Source organism: Gambusia affinis, linkage group LG23 (genome assembly GCF_019740435.1).
Source record: "Gambusia affinis linkage group LG23, SWU_Gaff_1.0, whole genome shotgun sequence".
NCBI classification, from domain to species: Eukaryota; Metazoa; Chordata; class Actinopteri; order Cyprinodontiformes; family Poeciliidae; genus Gambusia; species Gambusia affinis.
Genome location: NC_057890.1, coordinates 18,212,028 through 18,236,632, shown reverse-complemented (window position 1 = coordinate 18,236,632; position 24,605 = coordinate 18,212,028). Strand labels below are relative to the sequence as shown.

At 39.1% G+C, this 24,605-nt stretch overlaps 2 protein-coding genes across 9 annotated transcripts; one reads left to right on the top strand and one right to left on the bottom strand.

The window, feature by feature from the left end:
* Positions 1 to 372: 372 nt before the first annotated feature.
* On the bottom strand, positions 373 to 8,568 carry LOC122826432 (proline and serine-rich protein 2). Its single transcript, XM_044108265.1, has 4 exons — positions 8,504 to 8,568; positions 6,964 to 7,154; positions 4,051 to 4,315; positions 373 to 3,960 (listed from the first exon to the last, which is right to left on the bottom strand). Exons 2-4 carry the CDS (start codon positions 7,039 to 7,041, stop codon positions 2,555 to 2,557), a joined length of 1,749 nt encoding a protein of 582 aa, XP_043964200.1. The 5' UTR covers positions 7,042 to 7,154; positions 8,504 to 8,568; the 3' UTR covers positions 373 to 2,554.
* On the top strand, positions 7,814 to 24,233 carry LOC122826433 (RAB3A interacting protein (rabin3)). Of its 8 annotated transcripts, none has more exons than XM_044108267.1 (14): positions 7,814 to 8,084; positions 14,121 to 14,186; positions 15,562 to 15,678; positions 16,373 to 16,539; positions 16,627 to 16,798; positions 17,852 to 17,947; positions 18,237 to 18,314; positions 18,692 to 18,892; positions 18,964 to 19,092; positions 20,547 to 20,659; positions 20,745 to 20,768; positions 20,949 to 21,048; positions 21,921 to 21,990; positions 22,851 to 24,233. In XM_044108267.1, exons 3-14 carry the CDS (start codon positions 15,589 to 15,591, stop codon positions 22,931 to 22,933), a joined length of 1,323 nt encoding a protein of 440 aa, XP_043964202.1. In that variant the 5' UTR covers positions 7,814 to 8,084; positions 14,121 to 14,186; positions 15,562 to 15,588; the 3' UTR covers positions 22,934 to 24,233. The 8 variants fall into 8 exon arrangements, with proteins under 8 accessions (XP_043964202.1, XP_043964206.1, XP_043964209.1 ...); XM_044108268.1 differs by lacking the exon at positions 7,814 to 8,084 and adding an exon at positions 10,523 to 10,696 and having other exon boundaries at positions 22,854 to 24,233; XM_044108266.1 differs by lacking the exon at positions 7,814 to 8,084 and adding an exon at positions 10,524 to 10,696.
* Positions 24,234 to 24,605: the final 372 nt, after the last annotated feature.

Sequence of the window (24,605 nt, the reverse complement as noted above, 5' to 3'; positions counted from 1 at the left end):
CAGAAAAAATGAGTAAATTTCCACCAAAAAAACTGAAAAAATGTCCAAGCTTCAAGTCAAAAATTTGAAAGGAAAAAAAACCCATCAAGTTTGAGAGTAAGCTCAGAAATATTTGAAAAGAATTTGTGTTGAGTTTCAAATGTCAAACATTTGTCAGAAAAAATTAAAATTTTATAGAAAAAACATGAAAACGTTTGAACTTCAAAAGTCAAAAATTTGTGACTTAGAATCACAAATATTTGATTTAACAAAACATTTTGGTTGAGTTTGTAAAGTGTGAATTTCTCCAGATTGTTCTTTAATTGGGAATAAAATGTTTTATACACAGATTGATTTTTGTAATTTGCAGACAAAGCAGAAGAACGACTAAAGTAAAAACAACACAAGAGTTTATTTTCACATTTAGCAAACAGGAATATTTTGATAATCATCACTGACCTAAAATAGAAAAGTTTTTGATTTTATGACAGTGATAAATATATATATTTATCTTTTTGAGTGTATTACTGACAACAATATTGAACTGAAGGTTTTTATTTCCCACATTCAACACAAAACAGGCAGATTCATGTTATTAGACTGTACAAGCAAAAAAACAACAACAGATACGTAGAGATATATAAAATATGTTACCAGGACATTTCAGGCTAGCAGCAGCTTCCACACAGCAGTTTGTGTCCATTTTTAAGATTAAATGCTCGTGTACGCTTTGCAAAGACATTTCCTCCTAGAGTGTTCAGCAGAACGTCGTTTTCTTCTGTCTGTTTGTTTGTTTGAGCACCATTTGATACTTCAGAGAGACTGTAGAAGAGCTACAGAGAACCGGAGTCCGTAAATAAAATTTACTAAATATACTTCAAAAGTTACTGTAGGTGAACTACAGAGGCCGGAGTCACAACACACACACACACACCACATTCTTTAAAAACACACAGTTATTGACAGATTGAACACACAGGAGTAACCCGCCATGTATTTCTGGGCTGGGTGGTTTTACAGCTGCAGTTCTGCACAGTGAGAGCAGTTTTTAAATTTCTCCTTCCACGTGTTAAAAACGTCCAAGTCCTCTCCACACTCCCACTGCAGCAGTTTGTGGTGGAGTGTGGGATGTTTGTCTGAGGAGTAAAAATACCATCCAGCTCCACATTCTTCAGAGAAATTGCACGTTTGCATCAACGCATTTTGCAGAATCCTTTAACTCCGTTGTTCGTTTTTCCTCTTTACGCCGTAAGTTTCAGTCATTAGAGGGAATAAAACTGCAGTGCAGAAAATGCCGGGAGTTTTTCCCAAAGCTTTGATCCAAAAAAGAAAAATGAACCGCTCACTAAAATGCCCAGTTGGTAAACAATAAAAAATAGCAGAAAAAAGACTTACACATTTCTATATCTTTAGAAACTTTTCAACTATTCAATGGGAAATATTTTGAAAAAACACATCTAAAGAAAAAATCATTACCAATCTACAGAATCTATAAACACCATTTATCCATTTTCTGTTCACCTTTGTCCCTTAATGGGGTCGGGAGGGTTGCTGGTTCCTCTCCAGCTACGTTCCGGGCGAGAGGCGGGGTCACGGGGTCACCTGGACAGGTCACCAGTCTGTCGCAGTAAACACCATTTAACTTTGTCAATAATAAACTATTTTAGTGTGAATTTTCTGAATTTTACTGAACCACTGAGTATGTTAGATGTTTAGGGTTTACAAATCCAATATGGCTGCCTCTATAATACGTGGTCAAGTCTACAGTAATTATTTCTATATTTTCACCTCCATTTGTTTTTTACATAGTCAAATATTTTACAACTTCTGTTAGGAAAGATGTTATATTTATATATGGATACATGTGTATTGTCTCTGTATTGCTAATATTGCTATTTGCTAATAGCAGTTAGCTTTGTATCCGAGCACAAAAGGTTGCCAATCCCACCATGTTTCCAAACTGCAGTTGACTAAATGTTTAAGTTGGTTAAATTAAGAAAAAGGGTAAAAATCCACAAAAACTCAAAATTAAACAATTAAACTGCCTCATAATTTAAAGAAATAGTTTGAGAACTAAATGCAATAAAATGAGAAAGGAATCCGATAAGCGTAGAGTTCAGTGAATTTAAGGTCACAGATAAGAACCTGACAGATAAATGGTTGGAAAATGTAACTAATCCCTTCTCCCACGTTAAATATATTTACATTTGAGTTAAAAAAAGAGGTGAGACAAACAAACTCCCCTGTACAGTTTTGCCCTTGACCCCACAATGTCTTACTCAGATGAACTGTCCACAGCGTCTTTGATGAGATTCACAGAATATCTTGAACCAGCTGAGATTTCTTCTGAGAAAGCAGTGTTGAGTTAAGGTATTCATTTTTTAAGGCTTGACGTGAGGAGTGGCCCTTCAGGTCTGTCAAGTACCAAGATTCCTCTGTAAAAGCCCGTTTATCTACAGACACACCTCATTCTCAGACAATGGAGGAAACGTTTTGCATACCATTGCCATTAGCAAAGCGACGCAGATATTCTAGTTCAGTCATTGGAGACTGAGAGGTAAATCTGCAGAGTTGATTAAGAGTCTTTCAGCAGTCCTAGTCTCCTCAATGCCTCCCTGCGTGATTCGTTCATAGCTCCTCGTCCACAAAACTGTACGGTGATACCTTGAGGACGGAACATGCTGCTGGGCCTTCGCCTGTATTCAGGAGACGAGGCCCTTGCTGGCGGTTTCTGCGGAGGAAGCACACCATGGTTGGACTGCCGAGGAGGTCTAGGGGCTGGAGTCGGCGGTGGAGGTTTGACACTTTTAGCTCGGCTTTCTGAAGTCCGATATAGCCCAGAAACCGGGTCAAAGCTTCGGCTCTTCCCTCCATACTTGTTTGGCTCGACGGCCTGTGGCTCTGGCTTGGCAAGAATGGTTTCCCTCGTATCGACATGAGAGCTCAGGATGTCGGGTAGATTGGCAGAAGTCATGACTTTTGACTTTCCTCCATAAGGATTGAGCTCTAGTGGGTTAGAAGGTGCAAGTGGAAGGTTTTTGGGTTCGGGGGTCGTTGGAGAGATTGGAGCTTCGTTCTTTTGGGATAAAGAGGGATGGACTACAATGGATTTCCCTCCAAAGGTGTTGAACGCTGGTGAGGTGATGTCAGCTGGAGGAGGGGACATTGTTGGAGATGGAGGGTCCAACTGGGAGTTTCTTTCATCGTGGCCCCTGAAGGAATGTGAGGGCAATGTCTCTGTATTCTTCTTGTCATTAAAGCAGACTGGAGGGGGTATTGACATATTTGGTTGTGGAAGGTCAGCACTGATTTTTGTTTGTGTGGTAAGACTGTGGTCTGGCGATGAGACTCTGGGATCTGGACCTTTGTGAGGATCCTGAGAGTAGTTGTCAGGTATCATTTGGAGAGATATAGCTCTGCCCCTTGTCAAGCCCAGCTTTGACAGGGCCTCCATCCTGGATTTATCTGGCTCTGGGTCTTTAAAGGAAATACTACGGGATGGACTATTACGAGTGTTGTCTTCTATATGTTGCAGCAGAGGGTGGGAAGTTCCTCCCAGGTGTGCCAACATCTGCTCCTGTCGCTCATGGATGTTTACGTTAGCCACTGGTACTTGGGGCTCCTTTCCACCATGAATCACGTGGATATTAGGAGGATAGTGGGCTGGCTTTGATGAGGGAGCAGGACCATGTTTCACAGAAATATTTGATCTGTCTCTGGGTGTTTTTTCCGACTCCATGCTAAGGCGACGGAGCAAAGACGAAGGATGCAAGTTTGCTGTTCCATCTCCCTGGTTCTCTGCAAGCTGCTGGGCAATCAAAACTGGAGTGGGGACACTGCCTGGGGGGTGGTAGGAGGAATGGCTGTCTGTCGTCCCAAAGCTTGCACTTCGTAAAGGAGGGTTATACTCTGAGGGGAACACGTCACACCTCGGCTTTGCCTCAGAGTTGCTTTCAGGAGTGTGGGGCATGTGGTAAAAATCTGGATATAAACAGACAAAATACTCAGTTCAGTTCACCAAAATGTACAAAATGATTAAAACACAGTACAAGCAGCTGTGGTGCTTTGTACCTTGATGGGTGGGGTTGTAGACTGGCTCTGCAGTGTGCACCAAGTCTGGTTCTGAGTGGACCAGGTCGATTATGTAGTTAGGCGACACCTCGTTGTTCGGAGTCAGGCATCGATGACTGTCATCCGAGTCAAAAGGCCGACTGTTGAGTTCAGGGCGACTCCTCTGCTGCTCCTCGTCTGTACCGTCCTCCAAAGACTCAATTGTTTCCTCAAAGTACTGGAGGCACTCCTGTTCCTCTCGACTCAGAAACTTCAGAGTGTCTCCCTGTAGTAGGAAACATTTGAAGAACGTTGAGAAAGTTGTTTTTATACCAAACAAAAACCATTTTAAACCAAGTTATCTGTCAGTCTCTCTTCTGCTTGCCATGAAGAACTGCTGAACGTCTTTTTCAACCATTTCTGTTCCTAAAACTTCTATATCTTTTTTTCTACCTGGCAGTCTCTCTTCTATTGTGAAGTCAGTGCTCAACTTTGGTCTCTTCCTACTTAAGCTTCATGTTATTGGTTCAAACATTGCAGCACAACATCACAAGATATTCAGCAGCAAAACTCTGACACATCTTTTGTCCTGACAGGATCAACTCCACCTAATTAATCATAATCCATATGATTATGACAAGTAGTATGACAATGTGTAAAGCAACTAAAAATATGATTTTATCAAAGGAGGGCTGAAAAGTCTCAAAGGCATATTTGGGAATGACTTCACCCAAGCTGAAATCTAAAACGAACAACCAGGATGACAATCCAAGAAAATAATACATTTCTCTAAACTTTAAGCACTAAAGACATGCATTTCTAAACAATCTATTTCTCTAGATTGGCCATTTCATTAGCAAGTCTAAAGAAATACAGATGAGAAACATCTGACATTTATCAGTCTGGACAGAATTACAAACGTCTTTCTAAAGCCTGGGACTCCACAGAACCAATATGTATAAATGGAGAAAACATTTATGGATATTCATAATGTACAATTCCCAAGAGAGGTTGGCAAAACAAAATTACTAGAATTTTGTACCTCTGGTAAGGCAAAACCCAGCAGTGGATGGGGGAGTTTTCTATGTCAGAACTTCTTCGACAAATATGTTTCTGTCTCCCATTTAGCAAATTAACTCTTTATTATTTTAAATTTTGCCATTTCAATCAAATTTTCCTAATCCAGTACTTAGAATTTTTTTTTTTTTTTTTTTTTTTTTTTTATGGAAACACGGCTAATGTTTCAAAGCACACCAGCAAGTCAACCGCTAATGGTTTAAAAATGTTTTCCAGTGGTCTAGTAAAAGTCTGAACTTAAAATGACCTTTAAATGGGCTTTTTATGCTGGAAAACCTTTTAACATGGCTGAGCTAAAACAGTTTTGCATAGAGGAGTGGTAGGTTGGTATGTTTACTCAGGTTATACCTTTCTAGTGAAATCTATTTGCACTGAAACAAAAAGCAAAAACGTGGAATCAGTAAGGAACAAATACTTTACATTCCTGCAACTTTCAGAAAAACCAACACTCAAGTAAGAAGTGAAAACCAATAAATCTAGTTTAAATAAACCCAACAACACACAAAACTGGAGATAATCTGGATCATTTCAAGGCAGTGAGCTTCAGTTTAAGATGGAAGAGTATGCTAAGGTTATTTTGCTGACACCAGGGTTATGGAAACCACCCCAACAAGATGACTGCATGCTTTGTTGTGCTTTAAAGATATGGACACAAAACAACCTGCAGCAACACCCAGCTGAAACCGGTGCGAGATAAACACCAGCCTGCTGGTTTCAGCTGTTATGAATGTTGGCTATTGTAGTGAAGCAGCTCAGGATGCAGAAAACTGCAGCTCAACTGGTTGGACTGTTTTGCCTGCTGATAATGAATATCATTCCCAAAGGCAAACTATGGGAATTAGTCGTTAAGCCGGTGTGATTTCCAAGAGTTCGTGTTCACTGATTGCATTGTGTAAACATAGAGCAGCGTCAAGGTTAAATACAGTTTGATCTGTCAGCCATCATCTGATAAAGTGAGTTTAAAGAGCTCAGGCGATCTGTCAGATCTCTATCTGGGTACGCAAAGCAGGTTGGCACCAGTTTGACGGCAATAAAATCAGCTCATGAAAAGTAATTTACCAAAATATACTCATGTCTATTACAATTAGTTAAAAATATAAAGGTTACTCCTAAATGTTGCCTTAAATTAAAAATTAAAACAATGAGTCAGTCAGCCAAGCTTTATCTGAAACACTGCAAGTCAGGGAACAGAATTCATTTTTAAAACTTAATTTGCAGGGGGGACCTATTAATGTGATTGTTAAAAATAAGTTTGTAAAGCTTTATGGGTTGCATTGACAGCAGTATATGGGGATGTTAGCTGATGGGTTTGATGAGCAGTTGGGTAGCAGTGGTCACTTTTAGCAATAGCTAGCTGGAGCTAAAATTCTGAATTACAAACAAAAATGTTTATGAAACAAAGCAATGAAACGCTGTAGTGTGGAGGATTATGTATTTTTACTTCTTTGTTTTATTTTTTAAAGATTATGTAGAAATCCTGTGTATGTTCACCCTTTCGCTCCAAAAATTAAGCTAAGCTAAAATAAAATTAAATAAAAATAAAAAAGCATGGATTTCAAATCAATAGACTCACTGTATGTCCCAAAATGTTTTTGTTTCTGTTTTCACTGCGGACAATCTATGATGAGTCTGGAATCGTATTTTAAGCTCATATTGTTGTTTTCTTGGCCGCTAAACTAACAAATATTCTTGGCTAGCTGTTAGCAAACCTAAAGGCGGGACTTTTCTTCTTCTACTGTTTTTCTTCTTCTTCTTCTTCTACTGTTTTTCTTCTTCTACTACTACTATTTTTCTTGTTCTGTTTTTATTTTTATTAAATCAGTTCCATACAAGCGACACATGCAGTGAAATACTCACTCCAGGATCAGAGGTTCGAGTGGCGCCGCCATTGACGCCGTAGTGGAGCTGAGAGTTGCCCTGCAGACGGACGTCCATTTTCGAGAGGGGTTAAAGGTCAGCTGGCATTTGGTCTTCCTGAGGTTCGTTTCGGGGCTTTAGAACTGGTTTTGTTTTATTCAGAAGGATCATCTAATCGTCTCTGAGCGATTCTGTAGCAACAGTAAAGGGAATAAAATGTGTTTGAATGGTTAAAATAGGCGTTTAAAAGAGTTTTTAGAGGAAATCTGAAGTATTTGCAGATTTTAGCTATTCGCTCGCCATGAAATACAACAGAGTACAAGAAAATTATACATGTATTATAAACTAATATGTAAAGATAGTACACGTTTTTAGTACGCTGTTCAGAAATTTTTTAGAAAAATTGATTATTTTTTTTTAGCTAGGAATGTAAAAAAAATGCAAGAACAAATGCATTTGTTCTTGAACAAATTGAAATTTTTTACTTTGCAGTTCAGAAATTTCACTGTGTTTTCTAGAAGTTTATTGAGATTAATCTTAAAATTTGTAAGTTCTTTTCTTGCATTTTTTAACTTTTGATGTTCAGAAATTAATTGCATAATTTCTGAGTTTTCATTCTCGCAAATTTTTAACTTTAGAAAATTTGTGAGATCAATTTCAAAATGTTGTTTTTTTGCAGCAATTTACTCCTTATTTATATCCAATATGAATATATGGTAGTTTTCATATTTGCACCCCTTAAATAATGATCCATGTTTTTTAACATTTAAAGCTGTACTTACAGATTAAATATGATGTGAAGATAATAACATTTTATGGTAAAATAAAAGATTACAGTGTTAATTGCTCTTTGTGTTGGTAAAAGGTTGGAACCTGCAGGTTTAATCTTTAACAGTCCTCTGGGATTTATACGCTTATCTCTGGTGCATAAATGTGCAAAGTGCAGCTTTCCTGTCTGAAATGTTTGCAGCATTTGGTGACTTTCTGTCTGATGTTTCCGGTTCAGCATCCCACCTGATGGACCAGTTAACCCGCTACAGGCGGCTGCAGAACCGGATCCGAATGTGGCCGAAACCAGCGGGACATTCCAATCTGACGCCGTGAGAAACGACCACAGAGAAGTGAGTGACCACAGCTCAAATATCAACATTAAAAATAGTTTGGGCTCATTAAAGTGGATATTTATCCAGAGTAGAAAACCAAACCTTCAGGTTATGCTCTTAAAAAGTATTGAAAGAAAACAGATGAGTTGTTTTTACTCAACTTTTCATTTTTATACAGTTTTTTTTCCTCTAAAATCTGTCAAGGTTTGCCCTCATTGAAACTGTATTTTTCATTAAAAACTAAATTTAGCATTAAAATTCTTAAAAATTAAAATTAATTTTAAAAGAATTGTCCTTTGAAGTAAGATAAAACCAGCAGAAACGAGAGTGAAAATCACAAATAAGCAAATAAATAACTCCGGTTTTCAGGAATAATCTTTGAAATTTGAAATAATAAAATTTTTCTTTCTTCCAGTACAAAGTCAGTAAAAACTCACCGCACAGATCAGCCATAATAAAAGCAGCAACAGGAACGTGAATCAGTCTCTATGTGAGCTTCCAGCTGAACACACCATCTTAAACCACCAAGAAACTCCGCCCACAGCGTGTGTGTGGGGGGGCATGTGTGTGTGTGGGGGCATGTGTGTGTGTCTGGGTGTGTCTGTGTGTGTGTGGGCATGTGTGTGCGTGTGTGTGTGTGTGTGGTTTCATTCAGGTGTAGTCAGGAGGTGACGATGACACAGTGGAAAGTTATTTCTCTGGGTTGGGTTCAGAGCCACTTTGACATTCAAGTTTTGCTGAGAATGAAAAGAAAACAAATTGGATTCTTTTTAGTTTCATATCATAAAACAAAAATTCAAACGCAGAACGAGATTGTGGGAACAAATTTTGAATTATTTAATCTATTTCATACACTTTACATTGATATTGATATAGATTTAAAAATATGTTCATTCAACAAAGAAAACCTGTCAGAAACCTTGGAAATGTTGTACAAGGAGTATTTTGATGAAAAAAAAAAATGTTTTTACCAATATTTTGTTAAAAATTACATGTTGAAAAATATTAATACCCTTCTAAAAAACCAACAGAAGAATCTTTATGAACATTACATTTGCTAAGAAACTTTCTAACATGCTTCCTTTTGTGTTTTCATGATTATTTGTGTTGCTGAGCTACAAATTTGGCCTTAATCACCCTGATCTTTAACTGCATCCAAAGACTCCAAACTTTACCAGGAAATTGTTACTAAAATGATTTACTACCTCTGCCAGACTAAACGTTTCGTTTTATATTTATTTCTTGATAACTCTGTTTCTAGACACATTTTTATTGGTTTATGAGTCAAATTTGCCCCTCACAACATGGCAGATACGATGACACACGACCATTGACACGAAAAGGAGAATTACATTTTCAGCAAAAATCTGAGAAATTTTTAGTTTAATATCATAAATTTTCTAGAAAAAATGTTGGAAATTTCTGTGTGCCAAAAGTCAAAATTTGTGACTTTTGATACAGAAATTTTTTCTAGAGAATTTCTGAGATTAATCTCAAAATTGTACTTTTGTCGAGTTCATTTTTGACTTTTGAAATTTAGAAATTTCCTTGTTTTTTTCTGGAGATTAATCTCAAAATCTGAGGCTTTTTTTCATGCAAATTTTGGATTTTTCACTTTCAGAAATTAGCTTTTGTTTCTAGAAATGTTCTGAGATTAATCTCAAAATTTCAGAAAGTTCTTGACTTTTCAAACTCAGAAATGTCCATTTTTAATTTTTTTTAAACATATATATCTGAGTTTAATTTATAAATCTTAGAGTTTTTTGTATTAATTCTCTAGTTTTCAAACTGAGAAATTTCCTTTTTTTACTCTGATATTTTTTGGTGGAAATTTTCTCCTCTTGTTTTCTAATACAGTGTTGAATAATGCATGTGCACTGAGGCAAATAAATAGGCAATTATTACATTAAATACTGCTTTCACATCGTTTAAGCTTCTGGTGAAGATTTCAGCAAAGAAATTACCTTTGATTTGTCTTGAATTTTCTTGATCAAACCCATAAATTTAATCATATATAATCTAATTGTATTAAATTAAAATACATATTTTGTATGTTTTGATTGTTTTTCTCACTAAATACATTCGATTTCATGCCAAATCCTTCTGGACGCTTTGTCATCTCCTCTGTGCTTTGCCGAACATTTCTGTGTTTTTCTTATGAATGAATGGAAACCTTTGTTGTTCCCAGGATTAGTTTAACTTTGGCGCCCTCTGCTGGTTGAGTCTGATAAAACTGAAACTAATTTCATTTAGGCTATTTCTTGAAAATAAATGTACATTTTTATCAACAATAAAATTAGATATATTTAAAAAGTATGTCATTGTTCATTTCAGTTGTAATTATTAACGACAAATTTAACTATTATTTTATTTGATTTTTTTGTTATTAATGTTGCTTTTGCACCTGTAAATGAATGACTGTGCTTCCTAAAAACCAACACCGGAGTGCAGTAAAGTCCAGTCTGACTGCATCCTGAGAGTTAATCGTCTTTTTTCCGAGCCGTCCTCAAACGCATCTCCCGTCAACCTCTGCGTCAACAGCCGCTCCGGTGTGTTTGTTTGTTTGTTCATCGGCTTGTTCCGGTAGCTTACCGGGAGGCAGACCCCTTCGCCCGGTTGCTGTCCTCACGGTAAGTGCTCGGCTGTCTTTAACGGTTACCGGTGCCGTTTGATATCTCCGGTTGAGCACAACCATGTAGCCCGTTAGCATCTCCCGATGGATGATGATGATGCCAAATGCGCTCATTATCGGACGGCGTCGTTTTGCTTTTCTGTTTGCGCAAAAAATAAAGTAGACAACGCGCATTTTTGTTGTTGGTTTAATATGTCTGACATGGACGGAGTCTGCTTCCCTGCATGGTTGGTGTCAGGTAGCACCGGATGGCTTTATTATCAAACGATAGTAGCCTGTTAGCTTGCAGAAGTTAGCATATGATTCATACCGTCTCATTAAAGGGCTTTTTTACGCTATTAGTCGGCTTTAACTTTAAATTCAACATTGAATTGGTTAAACCTGATGAGGGTTATTTAAAGCTGATTAAATATTCCTTAAAGTAAGTATATGATATGTGAAGCCTTAATTTTAATCATAGAAACAGTAAAAGGTCGATTAGCTGCACCTTAAATCGACTCCTTGGAGGCTGAAGTAGATATCAATTTAACTGTTCAAGCCTGCACTTAATTATTTATAGTAGTCTAATTTTGACCAGTTGATGTGTTTGGATTTTGACGGTGGTCCAGATCGTTTGTTAAAGGGTGAAATATTATTTTATTGAATCAGAAGCTGACTTCAGAGTTCTCCCTGAACAGGTGAGTGTCTGCTGTTAAACAACACCTGTCTGGGATCTCAAAGGGAAATTTAATGCTGTCGATACTCATTATATACGTTTTTCCAAAGAGTCAATTTAAGATAGTGAGGCTGTAGATAGGAAGGAGCTCCAGCAGCAGTCAGTCTTACAGCAAATCTAAAGAAGCCTCTGACTGAATAGTATTTGTTTGTTTTATGACATCCAGTTAGCAGAGACAATATTTCACAGTAAAATTTCCTGGATGACATCATCAGTTGCTTTTGCTGCTTCTAGGCTTGTCATTATAATATTTTGCTGGATAATAAAATGACCCAAAATTGTTGCCATAAACTATAATATTGTTATTTTGAAAAACAATATAAATAAAATAAATTATGAAGTTTCTGTAAATAAACTTGATGGTTATAGTTGAGACCTAAAACGCCAAACTGAAAACTTTAATCATCCAGTTTCTGGTGGAAAGAGAAAAACGATAAATGATGCAAAGGGAAATGATTGAATTCGTATTAATTTATTGTGCAATCAATTAATTTATTGCTTATTGAGACAAGCTTCTATTTGAATCTCTGTCTGGTTGTATGATTAGAAAGATGTTGGAGTAGGGGATAAGCTCTTGTCATGATGATTTGAACTGCCTTATTCTTAAGTTCTCTGAATTTTGGGGGTCAAAGTTCAGGTGTTGTTTGAAATGTAAAGACTAATGCAGCAGCAGGTCAGGGCGAATGTTGGGGCGTTTAAAGGACACGATATTCCCTCTGCTGCCCCCGGCTGTTTGTGGTCATAATGTTTTGCCTGGTGTGAATAAGTGAAACTGCTGGTGTTTCCATGTGTGACGGGTAAATAGACACGCGTCAGGATGAGCCAGTAACTGGATCCGTGATCGCTAGTGTCGGGTTACCACGGCTTTCCAGGACCGGTCGCCATGGAGACGGGCCGAAAGGAGAGCAGCGATTGGTCGGTTTCTGACAGGTGGTGTTTCACCTGAGCTGTCAGCATGTCACCGTCATGGCTGCTGGTGTTTGTACACAGGTTTTCAGCATCCTGGGCCGGATTTAAACGACTTAATGCTCATTTTATTTACATTTATTTGATTATTTCAAATATAAATCTAGTGGATTTAAAGTTTTATTTGTTTAATTTCTGATTTCTGTTTCTGTCAGATATTATAATTACATTTAAAGAGTCTAAAATGCAACAAAAATAGACGAACTGTAAAATATGTGGTGCATTAAATCCATGTAGAATAATTTAATAAATCTATAAAATAAAATAGATTTATTAATTATCACACTGTTCTCTTTAGATCTTATTTTAACATTTTAAATCTGAAATTTTAAATATTAAATAATAATAATAATAATAATAATAATAATAATAATTTTTTATCATTATTATAAACCCATGACAAAAATGTAAACATATTATAACATAAAAATAATTATTTTTATTTTCAATGTTTTGTTAGTTTTTATTAAAATAGTCACATTTATTTTATTTCTACCAATGGTTTGATTTGAGCTTTTTAAAGTGAAATAAATCAAACTAAAAAACATTGATTATTATAGAGTTGATTAGACATGTTTTTATTCAAAGAATTGTATTTATGTAACATTTATTCTTTTCCAATAAATTATTTTAAAATGTATTTTCATTTTTGCAGTGGGATTGTGTGGAGTATTATAAAATAAATTAGTTTCAGAATAATTCAGAATATGTGATGAATTAAATGAACATTGAAGTTCAGATTTAGATTTTTCTTAAAAATTTTAAAAATATTTTTTAATATTTGTGCAGCTGCTGTCGGAGCGTTTAGTTGCTCTGACTCAGGAACCTGCTGGCCAATCAGATCGCTCCGACACTTCCTGGTTCCCAGCTGAGCAGCTGGTGTAAATCCCAGCTGAAAGTTAGCAGGCGTGGCGTTAGCAGGCGTGGCGTTAGCCGCGGCTCCGTCTCACAGCAGGACGCTCCCACCTGTCCGTCAGGTGAGACCGGTGTGGAGCAGAAAACAGAGCCGCCGTCGATCCGGTTTCCACTTCCTGTTTGAGTTTCTGCTGTTGGACTCTGTGAATAATCACTCATTTATTTAGCAGTTCAGACATGAAATAAACCCTTATTATTTAGATTAATTTAACTGAATTTATCCCATTTTATTAAAGAAGATCTGGTGGAGGGACGGATTTATGGTCCTCTAGTTTCTCTGGATGCAACCAAATTTACTGTCCAACGTTCTTCTGTTTGTTAGAAAGGCCAAGAGAGGAAAAATAATTTTAACTGCATTAAAGGAAGAGAGTGGGGGAGAGGAAAAAGAGAAAGGGAAGAAAAGAACAAAATAAAGAAACAAAGAAGGAGAATAAAACCAAAAGGAAAAATAGAAAAACAAGCAAAAATAAAATAGGGGGAAAAATACAAGGAAAAAGACAAAAACAGGGCAGGGGAGAGAAAAGGTAAAGTTGATGGTTTCTGCACACATGCAGCCTCAGAAATCTCAGTAAATGTTTCTGCGCCTGGTCGATGTGTGTTGAGTCCAGAAAAGTGGATCAGAATATTGGCTGGTCAGAAACTCCATTAATTACATGATGCTGCCTGCAAGGCGAAACCCAGGGCAGCACAGCCGTTTCTGCTCAACAACAAAACCTCCTGGGTTTTCAGCGTTTGGAACTGTTCGATCCGGGACAGATTTCTTTATGGGTTTTCATTCCCAGCATGCTGTAACTGGGACAGTAACTGGTTTCTCTGTGTGTCTCAGGTGAAGGACTGTTGGTGTTGACCTGGAACCAGAACCTGCTTCAATCTCCATCCAGAGCTGAACATGGTACCTTCACTGTCCGTTAGTCCGTCTGTCCACCTGGACGTCCGTCCTTCAGTGGTTCATTCCTGCCATCTTGTCTAAAGCCAAACAGTTTAGAAACATCTGCAGTAAATTCATCTGAAACTTTTTCGGTTTCAGCTTTATATGATGGATGTGCATGAGACTGACATGACATCTGTGATGAACATGAAGGAGTGTTTCTGAATGTCTGACTGTCATCAAGTGACATTCGGTAAATAATGACACTTTTAATGCAAAGTGGCTCTAAAAGTTTCATTAAAGTCTCATTATTTACAAAATAATGCAACGTTGGGACTTTTATTGCAACTTTTTGAGCCACTTTGCATTAAAGTGTCATTATTTACCGAATGTCACTTGATGACAGTCAGACATTCATAAATACTCCTTCATGTTTACGACAGTGGTATGCACCCATCAAATAAAGTGTTACCACTTTTTCTTTATAAATATCTTTATTGTGAAAATTGTCTGAAAGTCAAATTAGAAATACAGAAAACAAAATTAATTATGAATTAATTTCCAACTTTTCCAAACCTAACTGATCAAACTTAATTTTTATCCATCAACTTTCCACAGATTAGTTTCAGTTTTTAAAATTTCTTCTTCTGGTTTTGCTCCCAAGCAGCCAGATCCTGTCATGAACTTCCACATCATAAAGGATAAACTGCGGGCTCGCCGTTTTGTCTGCAGCTGAACAGGAAGTTGGGATGTGAAGCAGGAAGTTGGGATGTGAAGCAGGAAGTTGGGATGTGAAGCAGGAAGTTGGGATGTGAAGCAGGAAGTTGGGATGTGAAGCAGGAAGTTGGGATGTGAAACAGGAAGTTGGGATGTGAAGCAGGAAGTTGGGATGTGAAGCAGGAAGTTGGGATGTGAAGCAGGAAGTTGGGATGTGAAACAGGAAGTTGGGATGTCAAACAGGAAGTTGGGATGTGAAACAGGAAGTTGGGATGTGAAGCAGGAAGTTGGGATGTGAAGCAGGAAGTTGGGATGTGAAACAGGAAGTTGGGATGTGAAGCAGGAAGTTGGGATGTGAAGCAGGAAGTTGGGATGTGAAGCAGGAAGTTGGGATGTGAAACAGGAAGTTGGGATGTGAAACAGGAAGTTGGGATGTGAAACAGGAAGTTGGGATGTGAAGCAGGAAGTTGGGATGTGAAGCAGGAAGTTGGGATGTGAAACAGGAAGTTGGGATGTGAAGCAGGAAGTTGGGATGTGAAGCAGGAAGTTGGGATGTGAAACAGGAAGTTGGGATGTGAAACAGGAAGTTGGGATGTGAAGCAGGAAGTTGGGGTGTGAAGCAGGAAGTTGGGATGTGAAGCAGGAAGTTGGGATGTGAAGCAGGAAGTGTGTGTGTCTGCAGACTGGATGATGTCTGACAGCAGCTGCCATGGCCTGCAGCGGCGCTCAGAGCAACGCCGAGGCGCTGGAGGATTTCCACGAGGTCAACCTGGCTTCGCCCACCACACCTGACCGACAGGTAGGGGGCGCCGGAACCAACTCAGGCTTTCAACCAAAATTCATTAAATAAAAATGCCAAACTTAGCTTACCTGCTCAGTAATAAACTAATAATTTTATGAAATCCTTAAAGATTTAAATGCTTAGTTCGTTCTGAAGCAGATAAAGAAATGTACAACATTAATTTGTTGTTTGTTTTATTATTTTATTGTTTCACATTAAAGCTGCAGATTGTCATTTTATAGAAAGTGTTTTCCACATATTTGTTGAAAGTATCAGCATGAGACAGAAAACTGTAGCTCCTATTCTTTCTCCCATTAACAACCAATCAGAGCCAGGAGGCGGGTCTTAGCGCTGTCAATCATCTACGCCTCATGAATGCTAGTGCTTGTTAGCATGATGTTGGATAAATGGTTTACCTGTAGCAGTAGGTTGTTTCTGTATTACTAATATATTTAGCAGCGAGTACGTGAGGTTGATTGACAGCGCTAAGATTGGTTGTTTTTGGTGGATTGCTTCAGACAGCGGTAGCAGCTCAGGAAAAGATTGATCTTGTCACAGATTATCTCTCATAGCGAACTGTCATAACATACTGAACAAATATGTAAAAACATTTTTTATAAAAGTTACAAACTGCAGCTTTGAGAATTTTTTATTTGACGTTTTTTTTTCTCATGTCGTCGTCTGGTTTCTCTCCTCCAATCTTCTTCTGCAGAACCAAGCAGAGCAGCGCCTCCCCACCCGCCACAGCGCCCCGCCCGCCTCCCTGTACCGCGCCCACTCTCTGGGGCCGCCCCCTGCTGGCCTCCCCACGTCACTGCGAGCCGATCAGCTCCCCACGCAGCCGGTTTACTCCACGCCGCGGCACAGCCACAATGGAAGGTAGCCAGGAGGCAGCTGAAAGCGAGCGAAGCTTTTCTCTGCCGCCCAGTCCTGATGTGAGGTCATTTCCTGTTGCTGTTTTCACAGCGTGCCGGGCCTGGAGGCGGAGCCGGCCGAGGGCGGCTCCCTGTCCGGGGACGACGGCGACGAGTGCAGCGCTCTGAGTGACAGTGTGTCAGGGCTACGCAGCCCGTCGGTGATGGAGGTCAGAGAGAAGGGATACGAGAGGCTGAAGGAGGAGCTGGCCAAGGCTCAGAGGGTACCACACACACACACACACACACACACACACACACACACACACACACACACAACTGGGGTGGAGCTTCACCTGAACATGCAGGCAGAGATCCAAAGTAATGGTTTAGATTAAAGCTGATTCCTGTCTTAGAGTGGCCTAGTCAAAGACCAGATCTGAATCCATGTGAGAATTGGTGGTTCATCCAGTTTGACTGAGCTGGAGAAGAAAATATATCACATCAGTTAGACCTGAAATGATTCATTGCGATTAATCAATTGTTGAAATGATCAACTGATTCAGTGATTAATCGTTAAACAGACTCTTAGAAAGGGCTTTTTTTTTCTGAAAAAACGACATTCAGAGCAGTAATTAAGTCAAAACTATAAACATTTCAGTGATGCATCGAATAATTATTTTAGTTATTGATTATTTTCACAATTAATTGATTGATCGGATTAAAAAATTGTCTCTTTCTGTAGATTTTTCATTAAACAATTAAACTTTGAAACAATCGTAGAAATTCATAAGAAAATGCAAATAATTTCCTTTTAAAATAAGAAAATAAAACTTCTTAATGCATAATTTCTTTAAATGATAAAATATTCACTAAAGAAATGCTGCAGTTGAATTTCAGGAATTTAATTGAATATTAATATTAAATTAATATTAATATTGTAATATATTTGTAATATTGTATAAAAAAGATTAAATGAAAAGTTTGAAGTTTTATTTATCAGAATAATCGATTAATCATTTACTAAATGAATCGTTAATTGCAGTTCTACATAATAATCCAGGAGATTTTAACCTGAAAGTGTGTTTGTTGGTTTGTGACTCCATATTTTATTTTATTTTATTTTATTCCTAATTTATTGTTAGTTTTATTTTTGTTTCACCTCCATTTCCTGTTATTTTTGCTTCCATGCATTCATTTTGTATGTTTTTGTTGTTTTCTGTTTGTCTGGTTTATATATGTGCGTGTGTGTGTGTGTGTGTGTGTGTGTGTGTGTGTGTGTGTGTGTGGGTGGGCGTGTGTGTGCGTGTGTGTGTGTGTGTGTGTGTGTGTGTAAGGAGCTGCTGTTGAAGGATGAGGAGTGTGAGAGGTTGTCTAAAGTCAGAGACCAGCTCGGCCAGGAGCTGGAGGAGCTCACCGCCAGTCTCTTCCAGGTCGGTCCACCTCTCCTTCACCGCTCCTCCTCATCCTCCTCTTCGTCTACTTCCTGCTTCCTGTTCTCCTCACCCAGCAGCCTATCAGAAACAGGACAAAAGGAAACAAACTTGTACCTTTTTCCTCTCACTTTTCCTCCCAGAAGCAGCTGGGACTGTGTGGTTTTCTTCATTTCTTGTCTTTCTTTGTCGTTTTGGTGACATTTGTTTTTGTTTTGAACTTTGAACGTTTCATCGTTTGAGCTAAACGATGAAACGGTTGCAGAAACGTTTTGTTTGTGTTTTCCAGGAGGCTCATAAGATGGTGAGAGAGGCAAACGTGAAGCAGGCGAACGCAGAGAAACAGCTGAAGGAAGCCCTGGGCAAGGTGGGTTTTATTCATATGGTCCTTGGAATCCTTGAAAGTGCTTGGATTTTGGTGTTTTCAAGGTTTGGAAATGTGTGATATTCAAACTAAACAGTTTTGTAATAAGGTGCAATCTAACATTTGATTAAAGCCTAAATTTGGAGTTGAAACCAGATAATTTCATACTTTTCCCCTCACAGTCTGAAGTGAAATCAGATTAAACTTTTCTTGCTTCAGTTAAAATCACCAAAATTATTTCTATTTGCCAAAAGCCAGAAAACATTTTTGCTTTTTATTTGACTTTCTGAGAATGAAATCCTGTTTTTCTGAGTATTTCCCGTCAGAATCAGATGTAGATGTGATGTTTACTGGTGGCTGAAGAGAAATGTCTCCGTCAGATCGATGTCCTGCAGGCGGAGGTCCAGGCCCTGAAGACGCTGGTCCTCTCCTCCCCCACCTCCCCTGTCGCCGAGCTCCCGCCTGCAGCCAAGGCTCCCTTCAGGAAGGGCCACAGCCGCAACAAGAGCACCTCATCCGCCATGTTGGGGTCGCAGCCCGACCCGGCCGCCACGCAGCCCATCGTCAGGGAGTGCAGGGAGGTGCGGACCCAGAGTCTGTCCAAACGTTTTGCCGTGTTGAACCTCGCTAACGCCGCGCTGGTTTTCTGCAGGTGGACAGTCAGCTGTTCGCTGAGTTTAAAGCGTGGAAGGAGGCGCCGACGCTGGACCGGAGATGCAGCTTCCTGGAGAGAGTTTACCGGGAAGACATCCACCCCTGTCTCGCCTTCAACAAGAGCGAGGTGCAGAGACTGAGCTGACACACAGTTAGCATACTGAGCTGACACACAGTTAGCAGACTGAGCTAACACACCGAGCTGACACACAGTTAGCAGACTGAGCCAACACACAGTTAGCAGACTGAGCCGACACACAGTTAGCATACTGAGCCGACACACAGTTAGCATACTGAGCCGACACACAGTTAGCATACTGAGCCGACACACAGTTAGCATACTGAGCCGACACACAGTTAGCAGACTGAGCCGACACACAGTTAGCATACTGAGCTGACACACAGTTAACATACTGAGCTGACACACAGTTAGCATACTGAGCTGACACACAGTTAGCAGACTGAGCCGACACACAGTTAGCATACTGAGCCGACACACAGTTAGCATACTGAGCCGACACACAGTTAGCATACTGAGCCGACACACAGTTAGCATACTGAGCCGACACACAGTTAGCATACTGAGCCGACACACAGTTAGCATACTGAGCCGACACACAGTTAGCAGACTGAGCCGACACACAGTTAGCATACTGAGCCGACACACAGTTAACATACTGAGCCGACACACAGTTAGCATACTGAGCCGACACACAGTTAGCATACTGAGCCGACACACAGTTAGCATACTGAGCCGACACACAGTTAGCATACTGTGCCGACACACAGTTAGCATACTGAGCCGACACACAGTTAGCAGACTGAGCCGACACACAGTTAGCATACTGAGCCGACACACAGTTAGCATACTGAGCCGACACACAGTTAGCATACTGAGCCGACACACAGTTAGCATACTGAGCCGACACACAGTTAGCATACTGAGCTGACACACTGAGCTGACACACAGTTAGCATACTGAGCTGACACACAGTTAGCATACTGAGCTGACACACAGTTAGCATACTGAGCTGACACACAGTTAGCATACTGAGCTGACACACAGTTAGCATACTGAGCCGACACACAGTTAGCATACTGAGCCGACACACAGTTAGCATACTGAGCCAGCATACTGAGCTGACACACAGTTAGCATACTGAGCTGACACACTGAGCTGACACACAGTTAGCATACTGAGCTGACACACAGTTAGCATACTGAGCTGACACACAGTTAGCATACTGAGTCGACACACAGTTAGCAGACTGAGCTAACACACCGAGCTGACACACAGTTAGCATACTGAGCTAACACACCGAGCTGACACACAGTTAGCATACTGAGCTAACACACCGAGCTGACACACAGTTAGCAGACTGAGCCGACACACCGAGCTAACACACAGTTAGCATACTGAGCTAACACACCGAGCTAACACACAGTTAGCATACTGAGCTAACACACCGAGCTGACACACAGTTTGCTTCCCCACTAACGGAGCAAACTGTGAGTTTAGCTTTAATAATAATAATAATTGAATTTCCGGTCCTGGTTTTCAGTGTGTTTTCTCGCCTCCAGCTGGGTTCGGCCATCTTGGACGCCGTGGAGCAGAACACGCTGAGCGTGGAGCCGGTGGGTTTCCAGCCACTTCCTGTGGTCAAAGCGTCAGCGGTGGAATGCGGCGGCCCAAAGTGAGAAAACACACATTTCCTCTTCCTGTCCCCTCCTCCATAGAACTTTCACTCCATCTTCATCTTCCCTTAATTCCTCCTCTAGCGGGCGAAGGGCGGCGCTCGTCACGTAAGTCTGACTCAGCACTCCATCGCCCCGCCTGGCTCCTCCAAACGCTCCTCTAATTCTCTACTCCAGCGATCAGAACCGATCTCTCCTCTTCCTCTCCTTCCTCTCTCCTGGCCTGTTAATCTGCAGATTGATTCTTCTTCTTCTGTTTCTGAAGCGAAATGTTTTTGTCCCCAATAGAAAGTGCGCCCTGAGCGGCCAGACCAAAACCTGTAAGCACAGAATCAAGTTCGGAGACTCATCCAACTATTACTACGTTTCTCCTTTCTGCAGATACAGAGTAAGTACAGACGCTGCCCCCTGCAGGACTGAACCGTCACTGCAACAAAATCACCACATTTTATTAAATTCATCTTCTCATTTCTTACAATAATTAATTAATTCCAACATTACATGCTGGTTTTATCTTGGTTTTTCACATTTTGATTGTAAGGTGGATTTTATAATTTTGAAATAATAATTTATTTTTCCCCATATAAACTAGACCAACATGCTGATGTAGAGCTGCATCGGAGTATTAGAGCAACGCTAAGAAGAAAAATTATTACAAAAATAAAGTCATAAAACTACCAGAATAGAGTCGCAGTTTTTGCAGAATTATGTATGTTTCGTTTTAATTATCGTCTCTGAGAAAATACAGAATAAATCTATTCAAACGCTGAACAATTGGATTTTGAGGTCTGATTTATATATTTTAGAGATTAATGGACAAATTATAAATAAATTTTCTATTTCTACATTTTCAGTGTTTTACGTTTCACTTCTTTCCTCATGAGAATAATTTATTTTATCTCCTGTATCCTTACATAATTACTAAAACTTAAACAAAATTAAAAAATATTATTTTGAATTAAATCAATGAAGTTAAATTTTTGTTTCTTGTCCATCTTTGCAGATGCACCTCAATAAATCAGAAACATATTAAAGTTGTTTTTATTTCAGTCATTAGGACTGTTTGCATGTTTTTAAAGTTTCACAATAAAAGCCTCTGAAAGAATGAGGGAAACGTTCTGACAATAATAAATCCTCCAAAAGGGGGCGCAGTTTCCCCACGCTGATGCATTTTAATCCTAATATTTTGTTTTCTGATGACTAAATGTTTAATTTAAATGATTTTTCTGTCGGTCAGTAACTCCGTCTGTCCCTCCTCAGATCACGGCGGTTTGTAATTTCTTCACCTACATTCGCTACATCCACCAGGGTTTGGTCAAGCAGCAGGACGGTGAGCAGATTAATAATCCCATCCAGATTAACAGACGGTGGATTTTATGTGATGTACCAACTCTGGGTTGTTTTCTGGAAGCAGCTGATTAGAAATAACGCCTGACCTCTGACCCCAGATTAAAAAGAGGAGCAGCAAAAGCAAAGGAGGTGGATTAGCAGAGCAACTAGCAGCTGATGTCGTCATCAGCCTGTTATAAACAGTCTTCAATCAGAGGCTCCTTCAGAACCGTTGCAACACTGACTGCTGCTGGAGTTCCACCGAGTTCCTTAAACAGTTTGATTATAAATGGAGTGAAATCAGTTTAACCTTTCAGAACAGAATTACCTTTAAAAATGAAAAATATTTCCTTCATGTTTGTTTCTGGGTCAGCGTTCTAAAACCTCATGATAACTTTATAAATAAATATTTTTTCAGGTCTTTTTTCTCATTAGGTTTCTGTTTTTCAGAATTAAAATAAACTTTTTAAGACTGTGTGACTAAGGGGCTCCGGTGGCGTAGAGGTTAGCGCGCCCCACGTTTGGAGGCCCTCGGTCCTCGACGCGGCCGTCGCGGGTTCGATTCCCGGACCCGACGACATTTGCCGCATGTCTTAAAAGGGACACTATAGCCCACACAAAGACCCCCTGGTGGGGAAAAAAAAATAAAAAATTGACTAAATGAGAAATTTTGACTTAAATTTCAAGAACTCAACTTGAAATTTGTAACAATTTTTATAGTATTTTCAACAAAGAACATCTAAAAACGGAACTAAAATGAAAGTTTAAACACAAAAACACGTTTTCTATTCAAAAGATTTGTGGTTCTAAACAAATCTTCTTTATCAAAATGTGTCCTAATAATAAATCTTGTTGTTGCAGCAGAGCAGATGTTCTGGGAGGTGATGCAGCTCCGCAGGGAAATGTCCTACGCAAAGCTCGGGTACTACAAGGACCAGCTATGAAGCCGTCCAATCACAGCAGAGCCTGACCGACAAGCCCCGCCCCCTGCGGTGTGAAGGAAGAACTGTTTTTGTTCGTGGAAGCTGCGGCGCGGACTGAAAGGCCGCTAAGGTTCCGGATCGTTCTTTAGGTTCTGTTCGCTTCGTTTTCTGACCTCCATTATGTGACACTAAAAAAAGCTTCTCCTTGCATTTAAATTAAATTATAATAAATCAGAAAATACTTGAACTATTGTGTAATAAGCTACGAGCCTCGAGGAAAAAACACAACAATTTATAAACTCCATAATATTTCAGTAACTTTGCAGTTTTTAAAATCAAAGTTTCACGTTTTTGTGGAACAGAAAAGCATCCAAAAGTATTTCCAAATGCAAAAAAAAATTATTTCACTAAATTTCCCTTAAGAAAGCAATTTAAAAACTTTGAAGTGTTTCTAAACGACACACAAAAGTAATTTCTTTATTTTTGCAACTTAGTAGTTGTCCAAGACATTTATCTTTAAAGAATTTGTTTTTGGGGAGAGAAAAGCTAAAATATGAGAAATATTTATCCCTTAAACTGGGATTTTTTTTCATAAACATTTATGTCAGGAGTAGTTTTGCTTTATTTCACGTTGCGAATTATAACCAGGTGTTAAATCCCTCATTCCTGTAAACTGAAGCTTTTTCTTTAAAAATGAACTAAATCTAAAAATAATCCCTATTTTTTTACCCAGAATTTATTTATTTTCATTTTCAGATCAACTTCATTCCAGAAATAGTTTCTTTTCCTTCATTAAAATCCCAAATTAACTCAGTAAATCTGAACTGATTTCCTTGCTGTCACAAATGTTTTTGTTTTATTCTTATAAAATATTAAATTTTCACTCAGGCAAATTTTACTGAAAATTTTTGCAAAATTTAGATTTTTTTGTCAAAAATTTGCCTTAAAATGTGGACACGTGTTTTTGTTTCCCCTCAAACTGACATAAATGATCTACATGTTAATCACTAACTTAACTCTTACTGATGATCACTGTTTTGTTGTTGGAAAATGATTCTTGTGGGTTTGTGCAGATGAAGGCCTGAACACAATAATCAGTCAGTTATTGTTTGGAGACGAAGCTCTTGTTGATTTTATTTTTGCTGTTTTGGTTTAAATGTTTCTGATTGGAGGAAACGTTCCATTGTTTTCTCCTGCCGTTCACCTGCAGCGGTGTTCTGTGACGTTTGGTTTCGTTTGAAGCGACGCCGTCTCTCTCCCGGTTTGGTTTAGTGCCTTTTCTCTCAGACACTCTGAAATAAAAACAGTGATACCTCTGGAACGGCGGCGCTCTGCGTGAATCTGTTGGTCCGACAGGAAGCAGCTGGTTTTGGATCTTCATCCTGCTCTGTGAGGTTTTGGTATTTAGCAGCGGATTCCTGGCTGACGTGAAGCTGTGGCTCACCAGATGAAGAAACTCTGCAGGTACGTCTGACCATCGCTCCTCTAGCAGAGAAACTGACGTCTTCACATTAATATCAGGTGATAAAATTAAAAAGGAAAAAATCTCAGGCTCCTCTGAAGTCTGGAATTTGGTTAATTTGCCAAAATGTGGCAGGAAAAGTTAATTATAAAGACTTTATCACTTGGACCGATGTTTAAATGTTTATCCAAATATCCTCAGGTTTTCTTTACGCTCCACTTTTAAAACAAA